This window comes from Rhinatrema bivittatum, chromosome 1 (genome assembly GCF_901001135.1).
Source record: "Rhinatrema bivittatum chromosome 1, aRhiBiv1.1, whole genome shotgun sequence".
Lineage (NCBI taxonomy): Eukaryota > Metazoa > Chordata > Amphibia > Gymnophiona > Rhinatrematidae > Rhinatrema > Rhinatrema bivittatum.
In genome coordinates, this window is record NC_042615.1 from 138965599 (window position 1) to 138986067 (window position 20469).

At 43.3% G+C, this 20469-nt stretch overlaps 1 protein-coding gene across 1 annotated transcript in view; it reads left to right on the top strand.

Moving 5' to 3' along the window:
* The window catches only part of KDR (kinase insert domain receptor), a 105898-nt gene that overhangs the window by 10786 nt on the left and 74643 nt on the right, over window positions 1-20469 (top strand). The window contains 1 exon segment of the mRNA XM_029587538.1: window positions 2418-2614. Coding sequence (XP_029443398.1) covers window positions 2418-2614 — 197 coding nt within the window.

Consider the following 20469-nt stretch of genomic DNA (forward strand, 5'->3'; position numbering starts at 1 on the left):
CCATCCTTTGTTGCCCCCCTCTCAACTGATTTAACCCAGTCAGTCACTTTAGGGCCCATTCCCTAGGGTGCCCAGATGTTTTATAAATTGCCTCTGTAAAACCATGTCTAAAGCCTTGCTGAAATCCAAGGTCACTGTGCCTGGTGTTCTTTCCTGGTCATCCTTTTAAGGAAACTGATTAGATTTGTCTGATATGCCTACTTCCTATAAAACCTCGCTATCTGTATCCTATAATCTGTTGGATTTGGAACTGCACTGTCCTCTATTTTAGTCATGCTTCATTAGTATACTCACCTCTGCGTTCAGACTAACAGGTCTCTAGTCCCCAGCTCCCTCTTTAATTCTCCTTTTATGAAGAGGTACCACATCTGCCAGCCTCCAAGCATTTTGGAATCACTCCTAACTCTGCTTGCTCTGCTGAAACTGCTTGAGGAATCCAGTCGGGATTAAATATGTGTTACTAGTCAAGTACCTGGATGTCCAGCTGCCTCATACCTTTGTGACCTGGTATCAAAGGTACTGCTGCATCTTGCAATAAGAAAGAAAATTAGTTTAGTTTTCTACCCTGGATCATTTGGGGGTCCACTGATCAGGAAGAGCATGCCCAGTATAGTTGGGATGCCCTTCCTGATAAGAGGGCCCCCAATTGATCTGATCTATGAATTCCTTCTTGCCCTGTCAGAATAAGAGGCTATGGCAACACCTGGGCCATCCCCCCTCCCCCGAAATCATCAGCTTAGGACAGTGGGAGGCATCATGAGATACATGAGAGAGTGCAGCTAGCTTTGTATGCTTGGTGGTCCCAGCTTCATCCAAAGGCGAGTTGGTGGTAGAATAGATGCCTGAGAGGCTGACAACAATCACAGCTCCAATGACTGCTCCCCCTGGGTCAAGCAGGACCCCTGTTTCCCCTACATGGAAATGAATCAGGCCACAGCCTTCCCTGAAATTGAGGGCCAATACCTGGAAGCAACTAGGCGCAGAAAGGCACCTGGAGCTCATGTAGTGGCAAATAGTTGGAATTATCCACACAGAGAACTACAGAGCAGCAGATGTGCTGCTGTAACTATGTGGATTGGGCAGCTCCACCTTGAACTGGTGTGAAGACCCTACTGCCATCTTCAGTGGGTAGCAGTTAAGGTGTGTCTTCTCTTCACATCAACCTTATATGCCAAGAGCTTCAGTTGAAACCCACCAGTAGGCTATGGATAAGTGGACCATAACAGTTTTGCTGCTATAAAAGGCCCAGCCCAGAGGGGGACCATATAAAATTGCAGATATCTCCCTCTTTTCTGCTTCACAGGGTGTGCCTTTCTAATATCAGGTGCATAATGTCATCCAAGGGGGGAAGGGAACTGGGAAAATGGCATTGAGAGGTGCTATACTCTGGAAAAAGCTGGGAGCCAAAGTGAAGATAGATTTCTACTGAGGAGGTGACATGCACTGAAGGTGCATGTCACCTGCATAAGAAAGGGCTGGCACTGAGAAGATAGGACCAAAAGCAGGAAAACCTCCCACTACTTATCAAGCTCTGGTTTCAAGATAGGATCACTAGAAAGATTGACGGTGGCTGTGGAAGTGGTGAACACTGGAAACAGACTTCCTTTCTATGGGGTGGAGCATATTGAGGTTGCAAGAGAAGATGCAGGACCTGCTGGTCCAGCATGCTCCCAAGCTGCAGTCCTCCAGTGTTGCAGGTGCCTGTGTAGTGGGACCATTGCGCCAAACTGTAGATAAGCTGGTGAAGGAGGTGGAAATCAACAGCTATATGGGAACAAGCGCAGACAAGGCCACGTGCAACCAAGGATTCCCCTCCAAGAGGGATCAATGACTGGCAGGTGATAGAAGCACACTTCTTCATTAACGGGGGCAGTGCAAAAGTGAAAGCACCACAGCCACCCAGTAGTCTTGCATGGGGTGGCAGATACCTTGGGAGAAGAACCACACCAGGAGAATCAGCCTGCAGGAGAACCTGGAATCACCAAAAGGCAAAGGAACTAGGGCGCTAAGCACCTGAACATGGACTACCTTCTTCTATGGAGCAAGAAAAAAGGAGAGAGAATGAGTCACCTGACTTGCTACCCTTATCTGCTGGCCAGCCCCCAATTCAACTCACCCCTGACCTTCTTGCTTTGTCCCTTCCAGTCAGTAGATGGAAGAAAGAAGTCAACATTGCGAAGAAGGGAGGTGAGGTGGGAAGGGACAAAGGTGCAGAGTTAATGGCATCTTCCTAGGTAGTTCAGCCCATGGTCCTTTTTCGAGTGTGGAGACAGGTTTGCAGGGAGGATTTAGCAGGGAGCAGGGATTGCAAGAGGGGAGAGGAAAATAGAAGGGATATTGATTTCCTTTGTTCTTATTTAAAACATATTCATTTCAGATTTCTTACACTAATGCTTTCATAACATTTATTTTCTTAGGGGGCAAAGACCCTTGCAGTGGTCACTGCCTGGGAATGAGAGTTCAAATGAAAAGCGTATCACTGTGAGTGTCTGCAGTGACAGTCCTTTTTGTAAGAAACTTACTCTGACAGAAGCAATAAGTGATGACACTGGCATCTATAAGTGCTTTTACGAAGACAGTCAAGAGGCTGCGAGTGTTAATATCTATGTTCAAGGTAAGTGACTTAAAAATGAACTCCTGAGTCTTCTGCATCTCTTCAAGCAAAAAAAAAAAAAGTTGAGATGAACTATAGTCCTAGCCACTGGCTTTCTGTGATTCTGCATCCAAGGCAACTGCTGCAAAATCTCCTTGCCACAGAATTGGTTATAACTTGCAGAATGGCAAGAAGTGGCGAAATCTTGCCTGGCTTGACAGCCATGCTGGGCAGAGCTACAGGAGGAGGGAGCCAGGTCAGAATTGTGCACAGTGCCCCACCCCCTCTGCCTTCCCTCCTAATCACTGATTCAACCCTCCCTCTCTTTCAGTCCCTGAAACTGATCTCTCCCTCTTCTCTCTGCCACTGCTGATGCATGAGGTCCCCTCTCTCTCTCTTTTTCCCCCGTATCATTCCCTGACCCCATCTAATTTCCCCTACTCCGTTTCCCCGAGATCCCTTCTTCTGCAACCTTAGAGGTAAATTTTAAAAGAGATGTGTGCACCAAAATTGGGAGATGGGCGCGCATCTAGCACATGTGCGTCTCCATCCGATTTTCTAAAGTGGGGGATGCACACCTCACACTGGAGAGAAAGGGGCATGGGCGGACCTGGCATAGTCAGAGTGAATAGGGCATACGCAACAGTGCAGACACCCTTCCAGTTGATTCGTTGCTACTTTTTAAAAAAAATGTTGTTAATAAGGCCTAAAATGTTGTTTTGACTCATTAGGCCTTCGATTAGTCAGGTGTAGACAATTCCACAGTTGAACACATGCTCTCGCCTTTCCAACCTCTCATGTTGTGATTGTTGCTCTGCTTAAAAAGAACCCATGGGCTCCTGTAAGCAGCAGCTGTCTGAGCATTTGATAATGAAGACAATTTACTCCTACAAAGCAGGGGAAGGCTGTTAAAAAAAACCTCTCTAAATGCTTCCAGCTAGCAATTTCAACTGTCAGAACCATTGATTTAGGCTATTATTTGTCATTGTTCACTTTGTAAGTCAGCGAGACCCTTCACGTGATCAAAACGGACTTTTGAACATTGCAGTAATATTAGACATTCTGACTTAGAATCCCCTCTTGTTTCTCATTGGCTTAACTACTAACGTTCAGTATCAGATCTTCAGCTTTTCATTACTGGGCATTGCTCACCTCATGCCCACTAAGGCAACTCTGCATTATTTTTAATTTGTTGAGAGCAATGCTGGATTTTCTATTTGAATACGTTGCGTCCTTTGGTCTTGATCAGGAAACTGAGTGGTCAGTCTTTCTTTGGCATTTTCCGTTATGCATATACTTGCTTTTTCACATTTTTCCCTTTGATGTAAGCACTTTTTGATAATTGGCTGTTGCTGTTTCTGTTTCTCCCTTTGAATGAATTTGCCCTATTGGCAATAGTTTTTAAATCTCTTTGCTTAAGCCTCCTTTCTAGGTGCATGAAAGTGTTTTTTTGGGTTGCTGAAATTTTGAGGTGCTATGTTTTTTTATGTTGCTTTGTTTGGCCTATTTTGTACTGTCTATGGATGCTTTTTTTACATTGTTCTCCTTTACTTTACAAAACGCTTCATTATGCCCCCTTGAGCCAGCTACTGAGAAACATGATTGTTAGGGGATGTTTCTCTTTCAAATTTCCTAAGCAAATTGCCTACATTGTAAGATCTGACTTAAATAGAGATTTGAGTCCAATGTGATTATATCTAGTGATCATCTTGATTTGCTAACCATTATTGGCACATTCAGAGATCTCATTGTTTAATAGACGCTCAAACTCCCTGTATTAAAGACTTTGAATTTAACTTTGTGACTTGCAATATGGTTCATACTCTTTTCTATATTACTTTCCCTTTTCATAACATGGGTGAATTTTCAAAAAGTTACATGGGTGTTGTGCGCATAAATAATATATTTGCGCATATATGACATTTAATATATTTGCGCATATATGACATTTGCGCATATATGACATTTATATGACATTTATCACCACTACGTTAAATAGTTAAATTGTATGTACATATTATATTATATTTATTATTACTATGTTAAATTGACATCCGGTTTTATTGTTCCTTATGTTCTACAGTTATATGTAAAGCCCCCTTCCGCTGTTGGGCAGTTCATCGTTTTATGTAAACCGGAGTGATTTGTAATTCCCACAAGAACTTCGGTATATAAAAATTAAAAATAAATAAATAAATTTATAAACCTTACTTATCATAGTCTGTATAAATTCTAATGGGGAAAAAGGGGCAATCTAGAAGTGTTTTGGGGTGGGATTCAAAAGTATGCACACGTTACTATTTAGTAAGAGGCATATGTGCATACATTACTGAACTTGTCCATATACATTTTAGGGATGTACATTCTTTGGTCCATTTGTTTCTGAGGAAATAAACAAGTATGGAGATTACTTGCTGATGCGATGGTTACTACCCTTAGCCAATAAGCCTGACACTTTGATGCAGCTCCAACATTGCTCTCTGCTTCAACGGCTGTTATGCTCGCCTCCTCCAGAGGGGAGGAGTTAGCAATCTGTTACAGACCTTGCTAGGGAGCTAGCAATAGGCTACGCACTCCTTCTCCAAAGGGGAGGAGCTAGCTATCTGTTGTCTCTCACTCCGCCAGGAGGGCCAGAGTTGGCAAGCTGTTCTGTTGTGCTCTTAGCTATATATATAATACTTCCGTGAGAGGAGTCAGTGGTCTGTAATGGTTGGCTCCCATAGGGTGACAAGAGTGAAAGGAATAGCCACTGGGAGGATATGGTGAATCCCTGGGCCGATGGCAGATGACAGCACCCCCAGGAGGAGAGCCTGAGAAGAACCACCGACTAGGCTAGAATATGAGATAAACACAATAGTTCTTTATTAGACTGGAAGCTGGACCAGCAGAGGTGGCAGTAGTGAGTCGCTGTGTCTGGCAAGGCTGAAGTCCTTCTGATACTGGAATATAATCGCTGGGTCGCTGAGCTGTAGAGAGACTAGAAGTAGTGAGTAGACAGGGTATACTGGATACAAAATGGTACACTCACAATAATAGATGTCTGCAATGGTCTCTATGCCACAGAGAGTCTTCAGTACATTCAGGAACAGGAGCCGAAGGCGAGTACTGGTTCCCACTAACAGTGTGTAATAAGAACTCACAACAGTTGTATATGAAATGGCTTCTAGAGTAGAAGAGTGTTTGTATAAGATTCTAGGAACATGGGCCCTCGAGGAGTGAGTACCGGTTCCTATCTGTAATCTTGCCAATGTAACTCTTGATCTCCGTACCTGCGATAACGTCTTGGAAGGAAGGGAGTCTTCAGAGCAATAGGAATGTAGGCCCTCATGGAGCGAGTACCAATTCCTATGCAATAGAACTCACTGTGTTCACATCCGCGATCGCTTCCAGGAATTGAGGAGTCTTCTGAGTGTTCTGGCAATCTGAAATCAAGAAGAGAGAGCGGAGCCCCCATCGAGCAGGTAGTCCTGGTAAGTTTGAAAATGCCGAGCAGTGGGGACGGGCTCCCCGGCTAACTCAGATAGTTGGTGCAAGTATCGTGGACTGCTGAAGCAAGTCAGTTGGAGTTCCTTGCTAACTCGTTAGAGGTTAGCAAACAAAGATCTTTTAAGGTGCAGATAGATGACGACACTACGGGGGGGGGGGGGGGGGGGGGACACGCCCCCAAGGTTCGCGCCCTTGCTGGTACAAGTCTGGAGCGTGCGCGCCCTTACGTCATCAGGAACATGGCGGATCCGAAGTGTCAGGCCAGCTCGGGGAAACTGGGACTCAGGAGGCAGAGAGAAGCCGTGGCTGCACTGTCCGTCAGAGCCGAAAGGAGTCGCATCCCAGGTAGAGAGGGTGGAGCGAGGGACAAGAAGAGGCACAAATGCAACAACGGCAAGGCGTAACGGGGAATTGGATTCAAACAGCAACCAATAATGGCCCTGACCTTTACAGTCTGGGGAGCTGATAAACATGGAGGTAACCTACATGGTACAGCACATACTATCATAAGCTTGCTGGGCAGACTGGATGGACCATTTGACCCTTTTCTGCCGTCATTTCTATGTTCCTTTGTTTCTATGATTTGTTTCATTCATTTTGGCAATACGTGCGCATCTCACAAATGGAGAGTAGGTGCACAAAACTCATGATATGCAGATATAGAGGTGGCTGCCTACATACATGCATACCATCAGTTTTGCATGCTTACTCTCCATGCATTACTCTCAATGCTTACCAGCAAAACAAATGAAATGAATTGACTATCAAATGACATCCCTGATATTACTACACCTGCAATTTAACTCATGCAATTGAAATGGAACATGTCTTTGCAGTTTTTCGGCAGGAGGTCTGGGTGAACTAGTGTTCAAGGTGAAGTGCTAGAGGATTGGGGTGAACTTGTGAAAGTCTGGGTGAACTGATGGAGGCATTAGCAAACTGGTAGTGATCTAAGCATATTGAGAATGGTGGGTGTCCATATTTTAAAATACACTTGCCTCCACATTTAATTCTGGGTTATTACATGCAAATTGTTACAATTGTTTCACATATAAAATATGTATGCATATGTTTTAAAAAGAGGTTGTGAAAGTATTACATAAGTATTTTATTAAAAAACTATGTGCTTACTACAACATATGCATATACTTTCTGGGCAGAAATACACTGAATTTTATAAACTGTGCTGCTCCTACCACGTAGCTATAAAATACTAGAATAAATCTTCATATGCCCACTTACATGCACAAACGGTATACCACGGACAATTTTTAAAGTTCAGTTGACAATACCTTTGTACCATATAGAGATTGTGCCAACTTCTGTTTGATTCATTGAAACATCCAAGGGTGCCTAAACCTTTGCACACAACTGTATTTTCCTCATTTTATCATAGCCTCTCTTTCTAAAGTTAAATGTTACTGTAATAGTTTTATTTATTATTCTCTTTCCTATGATTATGTTAAATTTGATTGTGCAATGATCACTATTGCCAAGTGAGTCCACCACAGTTACCTCTTGCATCAGGTTTTACAATACACGGAGAGCTCGATAAAAGTAGAGCCCCCCAGTCCTTCCCCTTCAATTCATCAGTTCCAGGTCCAGTTGATCCATGAAACAGTGATTTATAGCATCTGGAACCTTCACCTCACTGACATGCTGATATAAGGGTAATTGAAATCGCCAACAATTACTATTGTATTTCCACTATTAGTAGTTTGTCTAATCTCTATTACTAATTCACAGTAGGGTTGTGTAGAGTATAATTTTGTTTTGGTTCATTCATTTGTTTCATAGGTCACAATGAATTGAGTTTCATCTCAAACCAAAAAATGTTGTTTGTTCATCTCATTTGTTTTTTTATTTTACATTGGAGAAATCAATCCATAGGCCCCACTGACTTCAATGTGAAAGAAAAAACAGGTCTAGCCTCAACCCGATATGGAGGTCCAGCCTGAGATCGAATCCCATTGTCAAGGCCAAGACCTAGGTCTAGATCTGATGCCAGGACCTGGCCAGAGGTCGGGTCCCATCACTGAGGCTCAGGCCTAGACTCAGGCCTGAAACTGGGGCTCAACACTAGGCTAGATCCTGAGGCTTGATCCTAGGCCCAGGCCCAGTTTTGGGGACTGGCCTGAGACTGGGTCCTATCACTGAGGCCTGAGCAGGGTCTAGCCTCAGTCCAATGCTGGAACCCAGTCTGAGGCCGGGTCTTGTCACTAAGATCCAGCCTTAGATCCAGACCCAGAGGGCCAGGGCCAGGCCTTCTGCCATCTTCTTTCAACTAAAAATGATGCCATCTGCCTGAAGAACATGCCACAGTGACACCACTGAGGTGCCTCCCTCCCGAGCAGATATCGCCATTTTAATATATGGTCATATATTTCAATAGCCATGCATCAAAATGGTAATGTCCGCTCAGGAGGAAGTCCCCACAGTGATGTTGCTGCAGTTGCTGCAGTTTAGGTGGATAGCATCATTTTTAGTTGATAGAAGAAGAAAGAAGATACCAAAAGACCTGACCTGGGCCTCTGAGTCAAGGACCTAGGACTATGTCTTGGTCTTGGCCTCTGGATGGGCGTAGATGTTGGGCCAGGCACTGGTGTCTAGCCTGGCTTAGGACCAGGCCAAGATGACAGGACATGGTCTTGATCTGGGCACTGGTTTTGGGTCTTGGCCTAGGCTTGAGCCAAAGGGACAAGACTAGAGCTTGGGCTGGGCCATGGTATCAAGCCTGGGCCTGGGCCTATGCCTCTGCCTTGGCAATGGGACCTAGTTTCGGGCTGGGGCCTGGCATTGAGCCTAGACCTAGATCCAGGCCTAAGCCATGGCTAAGGGACCCAGCCTAGGGCCAGGCTCTAGGATTGTGCCTGGGCCTCAGCAATGAAATCTTGCCTTGGGTGGGGCCCCTTTGTTGGGTATGCACCTAAGCTTGGTCCTCAATGATATGACCTGGCCTCAGATTGGGCCCCAGTGGTGGTAATAGGACGAGACCTGGGCCTTAGTGACAGGCCTGGGACTAGGGCTAGACCTAGGCCTCGGCCTCAGTGTCGGGACCCTAACTTAGGCCAGGCCCCATTATCATGCCTAGACCCAGGGTTAGGTTTCAGCAATAGGACCTGGTCTTAGGCCAGTCCACAGCATCAAGTCTAAGCCTAGGCCTGTGCCTCAGCGATGAGACCCAGCCTCGGACTGAGCTCTAGTATTGGACCCTGGCCTTTGTGATAGGACCAGGCCAAGGTCTGGTCTCACTAGAGGCCCATTGTTTAAAAAAATTAGCCAGGTACGAAAATACCTGAAAATGTCTGGGTATTTTTTCATCAGAGATTATTTTTGGTTTGTTTCATTCAGAAAGAACTGAAAATACATCATTTGTTGCATCTTACTTACTCGTTTAAAATGAATGCACATCCCTGTTTCACAGTCTGTTTCATCATTCTGGTTCAGTTTCAAAGCAGTAGATTCTATATAGCCAAAACAGAGTAAATTGCAAGAAAACATTTTAAAAAGCCTATTGGCACAAGTTAAAAAGGCTAGAGCAGGTTAATTTATTTATTTATTTGTTGAGTTTTATATCCCGTCATTCGGTAAAGCCATCACAACGGTTTACAAAAGCTCAAAATGCAAGATTTTTAACAATTGAGCAATAAGGGGTAACAGGAAGTATATTAAACAAAGGAGAGATATTCAATTGCAAAGATATTAACTGGCATTTGCACTACGGATTGCACTAAGGGGTGCACAAAGGGGAGGGCCTTTAATAAGCAAAATATTTTCCAAAGATATAATCAGAACTGTTAGTAGATTGAATAGCTTGATTGAAGAAAGATTGGAAAATTGTAATTTTTGTGAGGCCAAGTCTGGAACATAAGAACATAAGAAATTGCCATGCTGGATCAGACCAAGGGTCCATCAAGCCCAGCATCCTGTTTCCAACAGAGGCCAAAACCAGGCCACAAGAACCTGGCAATTACCCAAACACTAAGAAGATCCCATGCTACTGATGCAATTAATAGCAGAGGCTATTCCCTAAGTAAAATTGATTAATAGCCATTAATGGACTTCTCCTCCAAGAACTTATCCAAACCTTTTTTGAACCCAGCTACACTAACTGCACTAACCACATCCTCTGGCAACAAATTCCAGAGCTTTATTGTGCATTGTCATCAGCAATATTAGTCATTTGAAATGATGATTGAAGCATCTCGTAAAAGCCTGCTAAAGATTGAGACAGTTGGAAAAATGCTTCTCTTGTATGAGAGGGCATTACCATACGACTGTCTGGTTGTTGAACGATATTTGTTTGAGGTGAAGTTGTAGGAACTTCTCTATCTCCTTGTAGTCTATTGACTGAATTATTCCTTGAATCTTCCGAATCTGAAGAAGTGTTTGAGGAAGAAATTTGTACTATTTCTCTCTTTGAGCAGGTATGAGCTATACGAGGTGATTTTGAAGTCGAAGGACTTATCTCCCATGTAGCACTCCTCTTTGGTAATTTAGTATGGTGGGAGTGATTTGAATAGTTATGATAGTCATCAGATGATGTATCAGTATCTGTGGTCCCAGTCTCTGGAGAAGAGCTGTGTGAAGGGTATCGTTTCCGCTTCAAGCTCGTCTTTAATTTTTTAGTTGAATAATTATGGTTTCCATGCGCAGATTTTGATCTATGCGCTGATTTAGATTTATGCGCGGATTTATGCTTACGCGCAGATGTAGAGTTATGCGCAGATATGCGCGTATGCGCGACTGTAGACTTATGCGCACTTGTATCTCTGTGCGTGGAAGTAGATTCATGCGCAGTTGTAGTTGTATGCGTATATCTTTCTGATGCGGCGCGCACATGGGTTATCGGCGCCAATGTGTTCGGCGCCGTGCGCATAAGTTTCTTTGAAGTCGGCACCGTAGTCTCCGGCGCCGTACGCGCAGGGTTGTTCGGCGCCGTGCGCGTTTGTATTCGGCGCGGTGGTTTCTTCTGCGCCATGCGCGCCGGAAGCTGTAAGCTGCACGCAGACTCCTTTCTCGGCGCCGGTATGTTGGTCTGCGCAGACAGCGCCGTAGGCACAGAAGTCTTCGGCTCCAAGGATTCCACCTCCGATGAGGTATGTTGCGGCTCTGTAGGCACTGGGGATTTTCGAGAACCCACTGGCCTTTGTCTTTTTGCGTTTCCCTTACCTCCTAGAGTGGAGGACTTAGGATCCAAGTGTAAAGTTTTTCGTTTCGGTGGAGCCGATGAAGTGAGCGGGCCAGGCGATGAATGAGCCTCCGACGGATCTCGTGAGGCAAAAAGTTCCTGAATCCTGTAGGCGCTTTGTTTTCATGCTCTAGGTGACATCTTAGAGCAAAACTCACAATTGTCTCGATTATGACTTGGTCCGAGACATCTATAACAGCAGTCGTGTCCGTCTGTGACTGACATTGTTTTTCCACATTGACAGGGTTTGAACCCCGGTTTTGACATTTTTTAATTCTGTTTTTAAACTGAGGAGAGATCAGCTCCGCGTGCGATCCCGCTCGCGGAAAAAACAGACTGGGGAGATTCCGTTACTTTCCTGTGCGGGAACACACGCGCAGCCGCAGAGAGCAAAGCTCTGTTCTCTGCTTTGACAAGCTCCGCCTCCCGGGCCTGATTGACAGATCCCATAACAGCATGGCTAATTCAGCCCTGCTATCGACGGGAAAATAATTTTCTCCGATTAGTCTTAAATGTGCTACTTGCTAACTTCATGGAATGCCCCCTAGTCCTTCTATTATTCGAAATTGAAAATAACCGAGTCACATCTACTCGTTCAAGACCTCTCATGATCTTAAAGAACTCTATCATATCCCCCCTCAGCCGTCTCTTCTCCAAGCTGAACAGCCCTAACCTCTTCAGCCTTTCTTCATAGGGAAGCTGTTCCATCCCCTTTATCATTTTGTTTGCCCTTCTCTGTACCTTTTCCATCGCAACTATATCTTTATTGAGATGCGGCGACCAGAATTGTACACAGTATTCAAGGTGTGGTCTCATCATGGAGTGATATAGAGGCATTATGACATTTTCTGTTCTATTAACCATTCCCTTTCTAATAATTCCTAACATTCTATTTGCTTTTTTGACTGCTGCAGCACACTGAGCTGACGATTTTAAAGTATTATCCACTATGATGCCTAGATCTTTTTCCTGGGTGGTAGCTCCTAATATGGAACCCAACATCGTGTAACTACAGCAATGGTTATTTTTCCCTGTATGCAACACCTTGCACTTGTCCACATTAAATTTCATCTGCCATTTGAATGCCCAATCTTCAAGTCTTGCAAGGTCCTCCTGCAATGTATCACAGTCTGCTTGTGATTTAACTACTTTGAATAATTTTGTATCATCCGCAAATTTGATAACCTAACTCATCGTATTCCTTTCCAGATCATTTATATATATATTGAAAAGCACCGGTCCAAGTACAGATCCCTGAGGCACTCCACTGTTTACCCTTTTCCACTGAGAAAATCGACCATTTAATCCTACTCTCTGTTTCCTGTCTTTTAACCAGCTTGTTATCCACGAAAGGACATCGCCTCCTATCCCATGACTTTTTAGTTTTCATAGAAGCCTCTCATGAGGGACTTTGTCAAACGCCTTCTGAAAATCCAAATACACTACATCTACTGGTTCACCTTTATCCACATGTTTATTAACCCCTTCAAAAAAAATGAAGCAGATTTGTTAGGCAAGACTTCCCTTGGGTAAATCCATGTTGACTATGTTCCATTAAATCATGTTTTTCTATATGCTCTATGATTTTGATCTTGAGAATAGTTTCCACTATTTTTCCTGGCACTGAAGTCAGGCTCACTGGTCTATAGTTACTAGGGATGTGAATCGTGTCCTCGATCGTCTTAACGATCGATTTCGGCTGGGAGGGGGAGGGAATCGTATTGTTGCCGTTTGGGGGGGTAAAATATCGTGAAAAATCGTGAAAAATCGTGAAAAATCTAAAAATCTAAAAATCGAAAAACCGGCACATTAAAACCCCCTAAAACCCACCCCCGACCCTTTAAATTAAATCCCCCACCCTCCCGAACCCCCCCCCAAATGACTTAAATAACCTGCGGGTCCAGCGGCGGTCCGGAACGGCAGCGGTCCGGAACGGGCTCCTGCTCCTGAATCTTGTTGTCTTCAGCCGGCGCCATTTTCCAAAATGGCGCCGAAAAATGGCGGCGGCCATAGACGAACACGATTGGACGGCAGGAGATCCTTCCGGACCCCCGCTGGACTTTTGGCAAGTCTCGTGGGGGTCAGGAGGCCCCCCACAAGCTGGCCAAAAGTTCCTGGAGGTCCAGCGGGGGTCAGGGAGCGATTTCCCGCCGCGAATCGTTTTCGTACGGAAAATGGCGCCGGCAGGAGATCGACTGCAGGAGGTTGTTCAGCGAGGCGCCGGAGCCCTCGCTGAACGACCTCCTGCAGTCGATCTCCTGCCGGCGCCATTTTCCGTACGAAAACGATTCGCGGCGGGAAATCGCTCCCTGACCCCCGCTGGACCTCCAGGAACTTTTGGCCAGCTTGTGGGGGGCCTCCTGACCCCCACGAGACTTGCCAAAAGTCCAGCGGGGGTCCGGAAGGATCTCCTGCCGTCCAATCGTGTTCGTCTATGGCCGCCGCCATTTTTCGGCGCCATTTTGGAAAATGGCGCCGGCTGAAGACAACAAGATTCAGGAGCAGGAGCCCGTTCCGGACCGCTGCCGTTCCGGACCGCCGCTGGACCCGCAGGTTATTTAAGTCATTTGTGGGGGGGTTCGGGAGGGTGGGGGATTTAATTTAAAGGGTCGGGGGTGGGTTTTAGGGGGTTTTAGTGTGCCGGCTCACGATTCTAACGATTTATAACGATAAATCGTTAGAATCTCTATTGTATTGTGTTCCATAACGGTTTAAGACGATATTAAAATTATCGGACGATAATTTTAATCGTCCTAAAACGATTCACATCCCTAATAGTTACCCGGATCGCCCCTGGAGCCTTTTTTAAATATTGGGGTTACATTGGCCACCCTCCAGTCTTCAGGTACAATGGATGATTTTAATGATAGGTTACAAATTTTAACTAATAGATCAGAAATTTCATTTTTGAGTTCCTTCAGAACCCTAGGATGCATACAATCCGGTCCAGGTGATTTGCTACTCTTTATTTTGTCAATCTGGCCTACTACATCTTCCAGGTTCACAGTGATTTCGTTCAGTTTGTCTGACTCATCACCCCTGAAAACCATCTCCGGAACTGGAATCTCCCCAACATCCTCATTAGTAAACACGGAGGCAAAGAATTAATTTAGTCTTTCTGCAATGGCCTTATCTTCACTTCACTGCAGAGCTTGCAGACCTGCTGGTATTTCATAATCGTGGACACACAAACTTATTTTGAAACTATGTGGCCCACCAGAGATCACAGGTAGAAAAATATCCCCAATTCTGGCAGGTCCTAATTCTCCACCAGGAAGTACATGCAGGAAATTAAAAACAAATTCCTTGTGCATAGTTTTGCCAGAACAGCCTCCTCTTTCACTACCTCTTTTCCCTGCACTACTGGAGGGGGAAATTTTCAAAAGTGCATTTCTTTGCAGATAAACGCCTGTGCAAATATGTAAAATCCCCTTCAAATTTGCCTCCATAATGTAATATCAAATATTTATTATTGAATATGTAAAACTATATACATTGTTGCAGATGTATCACAGAATAGCCACAGAATTTCAAAAACATCACAATCTTCTGGTTCTTGCTACTGAATTCAACTCTGAGTGATCATGGGAAACTGGGGGTTGTAACTATGGCATTCACTTAACATTCTTGTTATGAAATAGGCCCAATGTTCACACAGAAATGAGAATATGAATCTGATCTTGCAAAGGATGCACTTTTTTCCACTAAGGTTTGTGTTTAAAATAAACAAGGGCTGAAGAATGACGGATGGATCAGCGGGGAAGGCATTTCGCGACAGCTAATTTTTCCAGCAGATAGTTCACTTTGGCCACTTCGCTTGTTCATGCATTTCCATATTAACTATCATGTTGTTAACAGCTTATAGACTGAATAAAAACATTTGTCCGTAATGGTTAGCTTTTTTTCCCTAAGAGTCCTGGATACTCAGTTTGCTCTTCGTGCATTCCTGTTCTGGCAGATATTTTTAGCAGCATTTAATAGATCAGGTTTATGCAAAAATAAAATCTATGAAAAAAGTATCAACTAAATCTGATTGCAGATCTTTCTGAAGAAGTAAATTATCATTAATTAATTCAGTTTTCATTACTAGCTCTGGCTCTACCGTTTCCATTTTGATCAATCTTTAGCAGAACTCCTGGGATGATCCTCCAAAATACCTACACAATGTTTCTATAGCCATCTTCTTTTCCCCTCATATTGAAAATCTAATTTATGTCTCTGTTTTGTGAACTCTCTTTTTCTTCTTTGAACTCCCATCTCATTCATATTATCTCACCTCTGAGATTGTGAAAACTGTACTTCAAAGCCTAGATGACGCCTTACTGAAGTCTTAAACATATTATTCGCACCTGTTCTTCACTGTTAATTACCCCTTGCCAGTTCACAAGAAACTTCCTCAGAACACCTTAAAGGACTGGCCACAGCTATCTGGCCCGGTCCTCCTTAAGACCCAAGCCAACATGGGATTCTGGGCCCAGGGAGGATTCTGGCAGTCTAGCATAAGAAGGCAGGGCCCAGAAAGATGGAAAGGCCTCCAGGAGAAGGCAGAAAGACAGCCTATACCCAAACTACCTATATTTAAGCATTAGTTAACAAAATGAGGCAAGCGGTCTTTATACTATGTTTTTTTTCTCCCTGTAAACAAAGTCTTTTTGTTCGTGTGGAACCAGCCTGAGTCTGGCCTCACTTTTGTACTCCTGGCTGCTTCCCAACCCGTCGCTGTTCCCCAGCAACCATAAGAAGCATCATGAGGATTTTCCAACCACTATGAGAAAATAAGAACATAAGAAATGCCATGCTGGGTCAGATCAAGGTCCATCAAGCACAGTATCCTTTCTCAGACAGTGGACGGTCTTGGTGACAAGTACCCAGCAGATATCTATTTTTTTTTCATTCCTTGGGGTAGCAATAGCTTTCTCTGGTTTATCTGGTTAATGATTGTTTATGGATTTTTCCTCTAGGAACTTATCCAAATTTGTTTTAATCTGATAGTTTCATGGAGTACTTTATAGTATTATTTTAAAAGGTAAATAACCATCCTTTATTAACCTGTTCCACCTTACTCTTGATTGTATAAATTTCTATCATGTCCCCTCTCTGTTGTCTCTTTTCTAAGCTGAAGAGTCTTAACCTGTGTAGCTTGTCATCATAGAGGAGCTGTTGCATCCCATTTATCATTTTTCTTGTCCTCCTTTTCTAGACCTACCATGTCTTTTTTGAGATAAGGCAATCAGAACTGCACATAATATTTAAGGTGTGGTTGCACCATAGCTCAATACAGGGGCAATATGATATTTTCTGTTCCTTTTCAGATTTTTCCTAACATTCTGTTTTCGTTTTTGACTGCCACTACCACACACTGAGCTGAGGAGTCCACAAGGAGTCCAAGGTCCTTTTCAAGGGTAGTGACTCTCAATATGGAACCCAGCATTGTGTACCTGCAGCTGGGATTATTTTTCTCTATATGCATCACATCGCCCTTTTCCACATTAAATTTCATCAGCCATTCAGATGCCCAATCTTCTAGGCTTGCAGATTCCTTCTACAGTTCCTCAAAATCTGTTGCTACTTTTACAACTGTGGATAATTTTGTGTTATATATAAATTTGATCATCTCACTCATTGTACCCTTTTCCAGATCATTTAAGAATTTGTTAAACACATAAATAGCACAGATCTCAGTACTGATCTTTCTTCCATTTGGAAAACTGACCATTTATTTATTTATTTATTTATTTATTTATTTAGATTCTTTTATATACTGAAGTATTGCAGGCTGCCTTCACTCCGGTTTACAATGTAACCAACATCATACATAAAACGCATTCATAACGAACATATTTAAACGTGTATAGACAACTAGTAACAATTCGGCATATGTCAGAAGTGTGAGGATAGGTATAAGAGAGTAAGACTTACAAATTGGACTTGCAGTGGTAGAGCATGTAAAATTAAGCATTTAAATACATAACTAAACTGAAAACACGCTTGGGTGTGTTAAGGAGACTTATACAAAAGGGAAAAGAGAGTGGGAGGGAAAGGAGGAAAGGGTCCTAGGGATTATATTTGGTTATACCTTCTGTTCCCTGTCTTTTAACCAGAGACTAATCCACAATAGGACACTTCCTCTTATCCCTGGACCTTTTATTATCCTGAAGTGTGTCTCATATGGGACTTTGTCAAATGCCTTCTAAAACTCCAAATAGACTATATCAACTGGCTCACCTTTATCTAAATGTGCATTTACATCTTAAAAATAAAAAAAATTGAATAGATTTGTAATTCAAGACTTCCATCTGTAAAACCATGTTGACTCTTCTTCATTAAGCCATGTCTGTCTATATGGTCAGTAATTTTGTTTTTAAGAATAGCTTCTACCATTTTCCCCGGCATAGATTTTGGGCTCATTGGCCTATAGTTTCTCAGATCTCCCTAGAACTCTTTTTAAAAATCAATGTTATATTGGCCACCATCCAGTCCTCAGTTATTGTATATGTTTTAAATGATAGTTTATAGATTACTAAAAATAGATTTGTAATTTCATGTTTAGTTCTTTTAGGATTCTGGAATGGATCCTATCCAGTCCGGGTGATTTGTTGCTCTTCAATTTGTCAAGATGATCTATTACGTCCTTCACATCTTATGATTGGTGGCCCACTGGACAGCCCTATGAGCTGCTCCACATATCCCTGATGCCGCTGGGCAGGACTTGTGGTTGGGACTTTGCCTTCTTCAAGGGCCTCTCCTCGCAGTATGAAACGCTGCCAGCCACTCCTCCCCATGCCTGTCCTTAGGTGTGCGACTGCTCAATGAGCAATCTGTTACAGGGCCCATGGCAGCATCAGAGCCACAGTGCCTTCTGATGACATAACAGCCATAACACTCTTAAGGGCCCTTCTGCTAGCCTTTCCTGGCCTCAGCAACGAGTTCCCAGTGCTTGCTCCAATGCATATTGCTTCCTGTGCATTACCTTTTCTTTCTTTTACTTTGTCCCCTTGCCTGCCTTATTGGTTTCATCTTGTCCATGCCCTGCCTTTGTTTTTCTTTGCCTTGTTGCCTTTGTTCCCCTTGGTTGGTCCGTCTTGTCCCTTGTCCTTTGTTTCCTCAGTTTGACTTCCTGGTTTGACCTTAGCTTGGATTTGGACCTTGCTTGACTGCTGCCCAGTCTTGACCCTTGCCTTGGACCTGACTCTGTTCTGTCTGCCACCTGCCCTGACTCTGGGTCTGTTCTTCATTCCTGCTGTCTGCCGTCTGCCTCGACCTATGCATTCTCTTGGATTCTTGCCTCCAGACTGCCCTAGGGATGACTTAAGACCTGCCAGCCACCAGAACCTAAGGGCTCTACTTGCGGGGAAGGCAGCGGGTATAGGCAAAGCTCCAGCCGGTCCTGCCACAGGGCCCTCTGCTAGCTGATGGTGTGGGCTAGAGAGCTTGCTCACTAGGCGGCACCAACCATACCTCGGCAATAAGGGTCCACCCAATCGACAAGCCTTTCACCATTATCAGAGAGATATATTGTAATTCTCCAGAAACATCGCTGTTAAAGAATGTTCCCAATCTCCTTCTTAGAAAATACTGGAGCAAAGAATTCATTCATTTTTTTTGCTATTTTCTTGTCTTCCCTAAGCATCCCTTTTTCCTCTTGGTCATATAGCAGCCCCTCACAGATTTTTTTGCTTTGAATGTACTTGAAATGTTTTTATTATTAGTTTTTCCTCTCTGGCAAGCTTCTGCAATTTTCTCATGGCCTGTCTTACTAGTTTTACATCTAACTTTGCAACACTCACCCTCTTGCCTAGTTTCTTCTTTTTGGTCTCCTTCCATTTTTTGAATGATCCCCTTTTTAACTGCCTCTTTCACCTCGCCATTAAACATGCTGGTCATCATTTGGTTTTCCTTCAATCATTTTTAATGCATGGAATGCATTTTATCTAGGCTTCCAAGATGGTATTTGTAACAATGTCCATGCCTCATGAAAACTTTTAACCTTTGCAACTGCTTCTTTTAATTTTTTTCTATCTACTTTCCCTTTCTAAAGATATATACTACTGCAGCAGTTTTACTTAATGTCCTCCCTCCAGTGGACATTTTGTAAATGGCCCCACCACAGTAACCCCTTGCAAAGTAACTAAGTAACTGCCCCTCAGGTCAATTCTAGAGTCAGTCACTCCACGGAGCAGAAATTTATGGCATCTAGAAATTTAACCTCTCTTGCAATGTCCCAATGCGACATTGACCCACTCAGTACTAGATCATTGAAATTTCCCATTATGATTGTGTTGCCAACTTATTTGCCTTTGTAATTTCAGCTATGATTTCATAGTCTGTTTCTTCATCTTGGCAAGGTGGATGGTAGCATAACATACATGGAATTTCTATCTATAAAGAAAGATTCCAAACTGCATTTTTTTCCTGTAGGATTTTTATCATTCTTGACTCTATGCCATCTTTTACATATAGTGGTACTCCTCCACCAACTTTATCTGCCCTGTCACATCAATAAAATGTATACACTGGTATCACAATATTTCATTCATTATCCTCCTTCCATCACAGCTCTAAGATATCTATAATTTCTTTATCCTTATAATGCCATACATTTTAACTCTCTAATCTTGCTATTTAGACTTCTTGAATTCATATAGAGTCATTTTAAAGTTAATTTTTTATTTGTTATTGTATTTTTGTTTGTATTCACAATCTGCTTATTAGTAGTGTCGTTCACATCTGCATGTACTTTACATTCATCTGCTTATTAGTAGAAGATACAGGTAATGTGGAGTCATTCACATCTGTGTGCCCTGTACATTCAAATGGGCTACTTCAGCTTTAACTACAACATCTCCACACGGATGTTCTATTTTTCCTATTTTGCAAATATTTCGCAAAAAATAAAATAAAGTAAAAGATACCTACCTCTGAATCATGGACTTCTGAGCAACTATTGGCTTTCCCCCATGGTCTAGTTTAAAAGCTTCTTTTTAAAATGTTAGCACCAGCAGCCAGGTTCCATCCTGGTTAAAGTGAAGATCATACTTTTGGAATAGGCTTCTCCTTCCACAGAATGTTCCCCAGTTTCTAACAAATCTAAAGCCATGTTCTGTTCCCTGCATCATTGTCTTGCCAATGCATTGAGACTCTGGAGTTCAGCCTACCTCTGGGGTCTTGTGTATAGAACAGGGAGCATTTCTGAGAATGC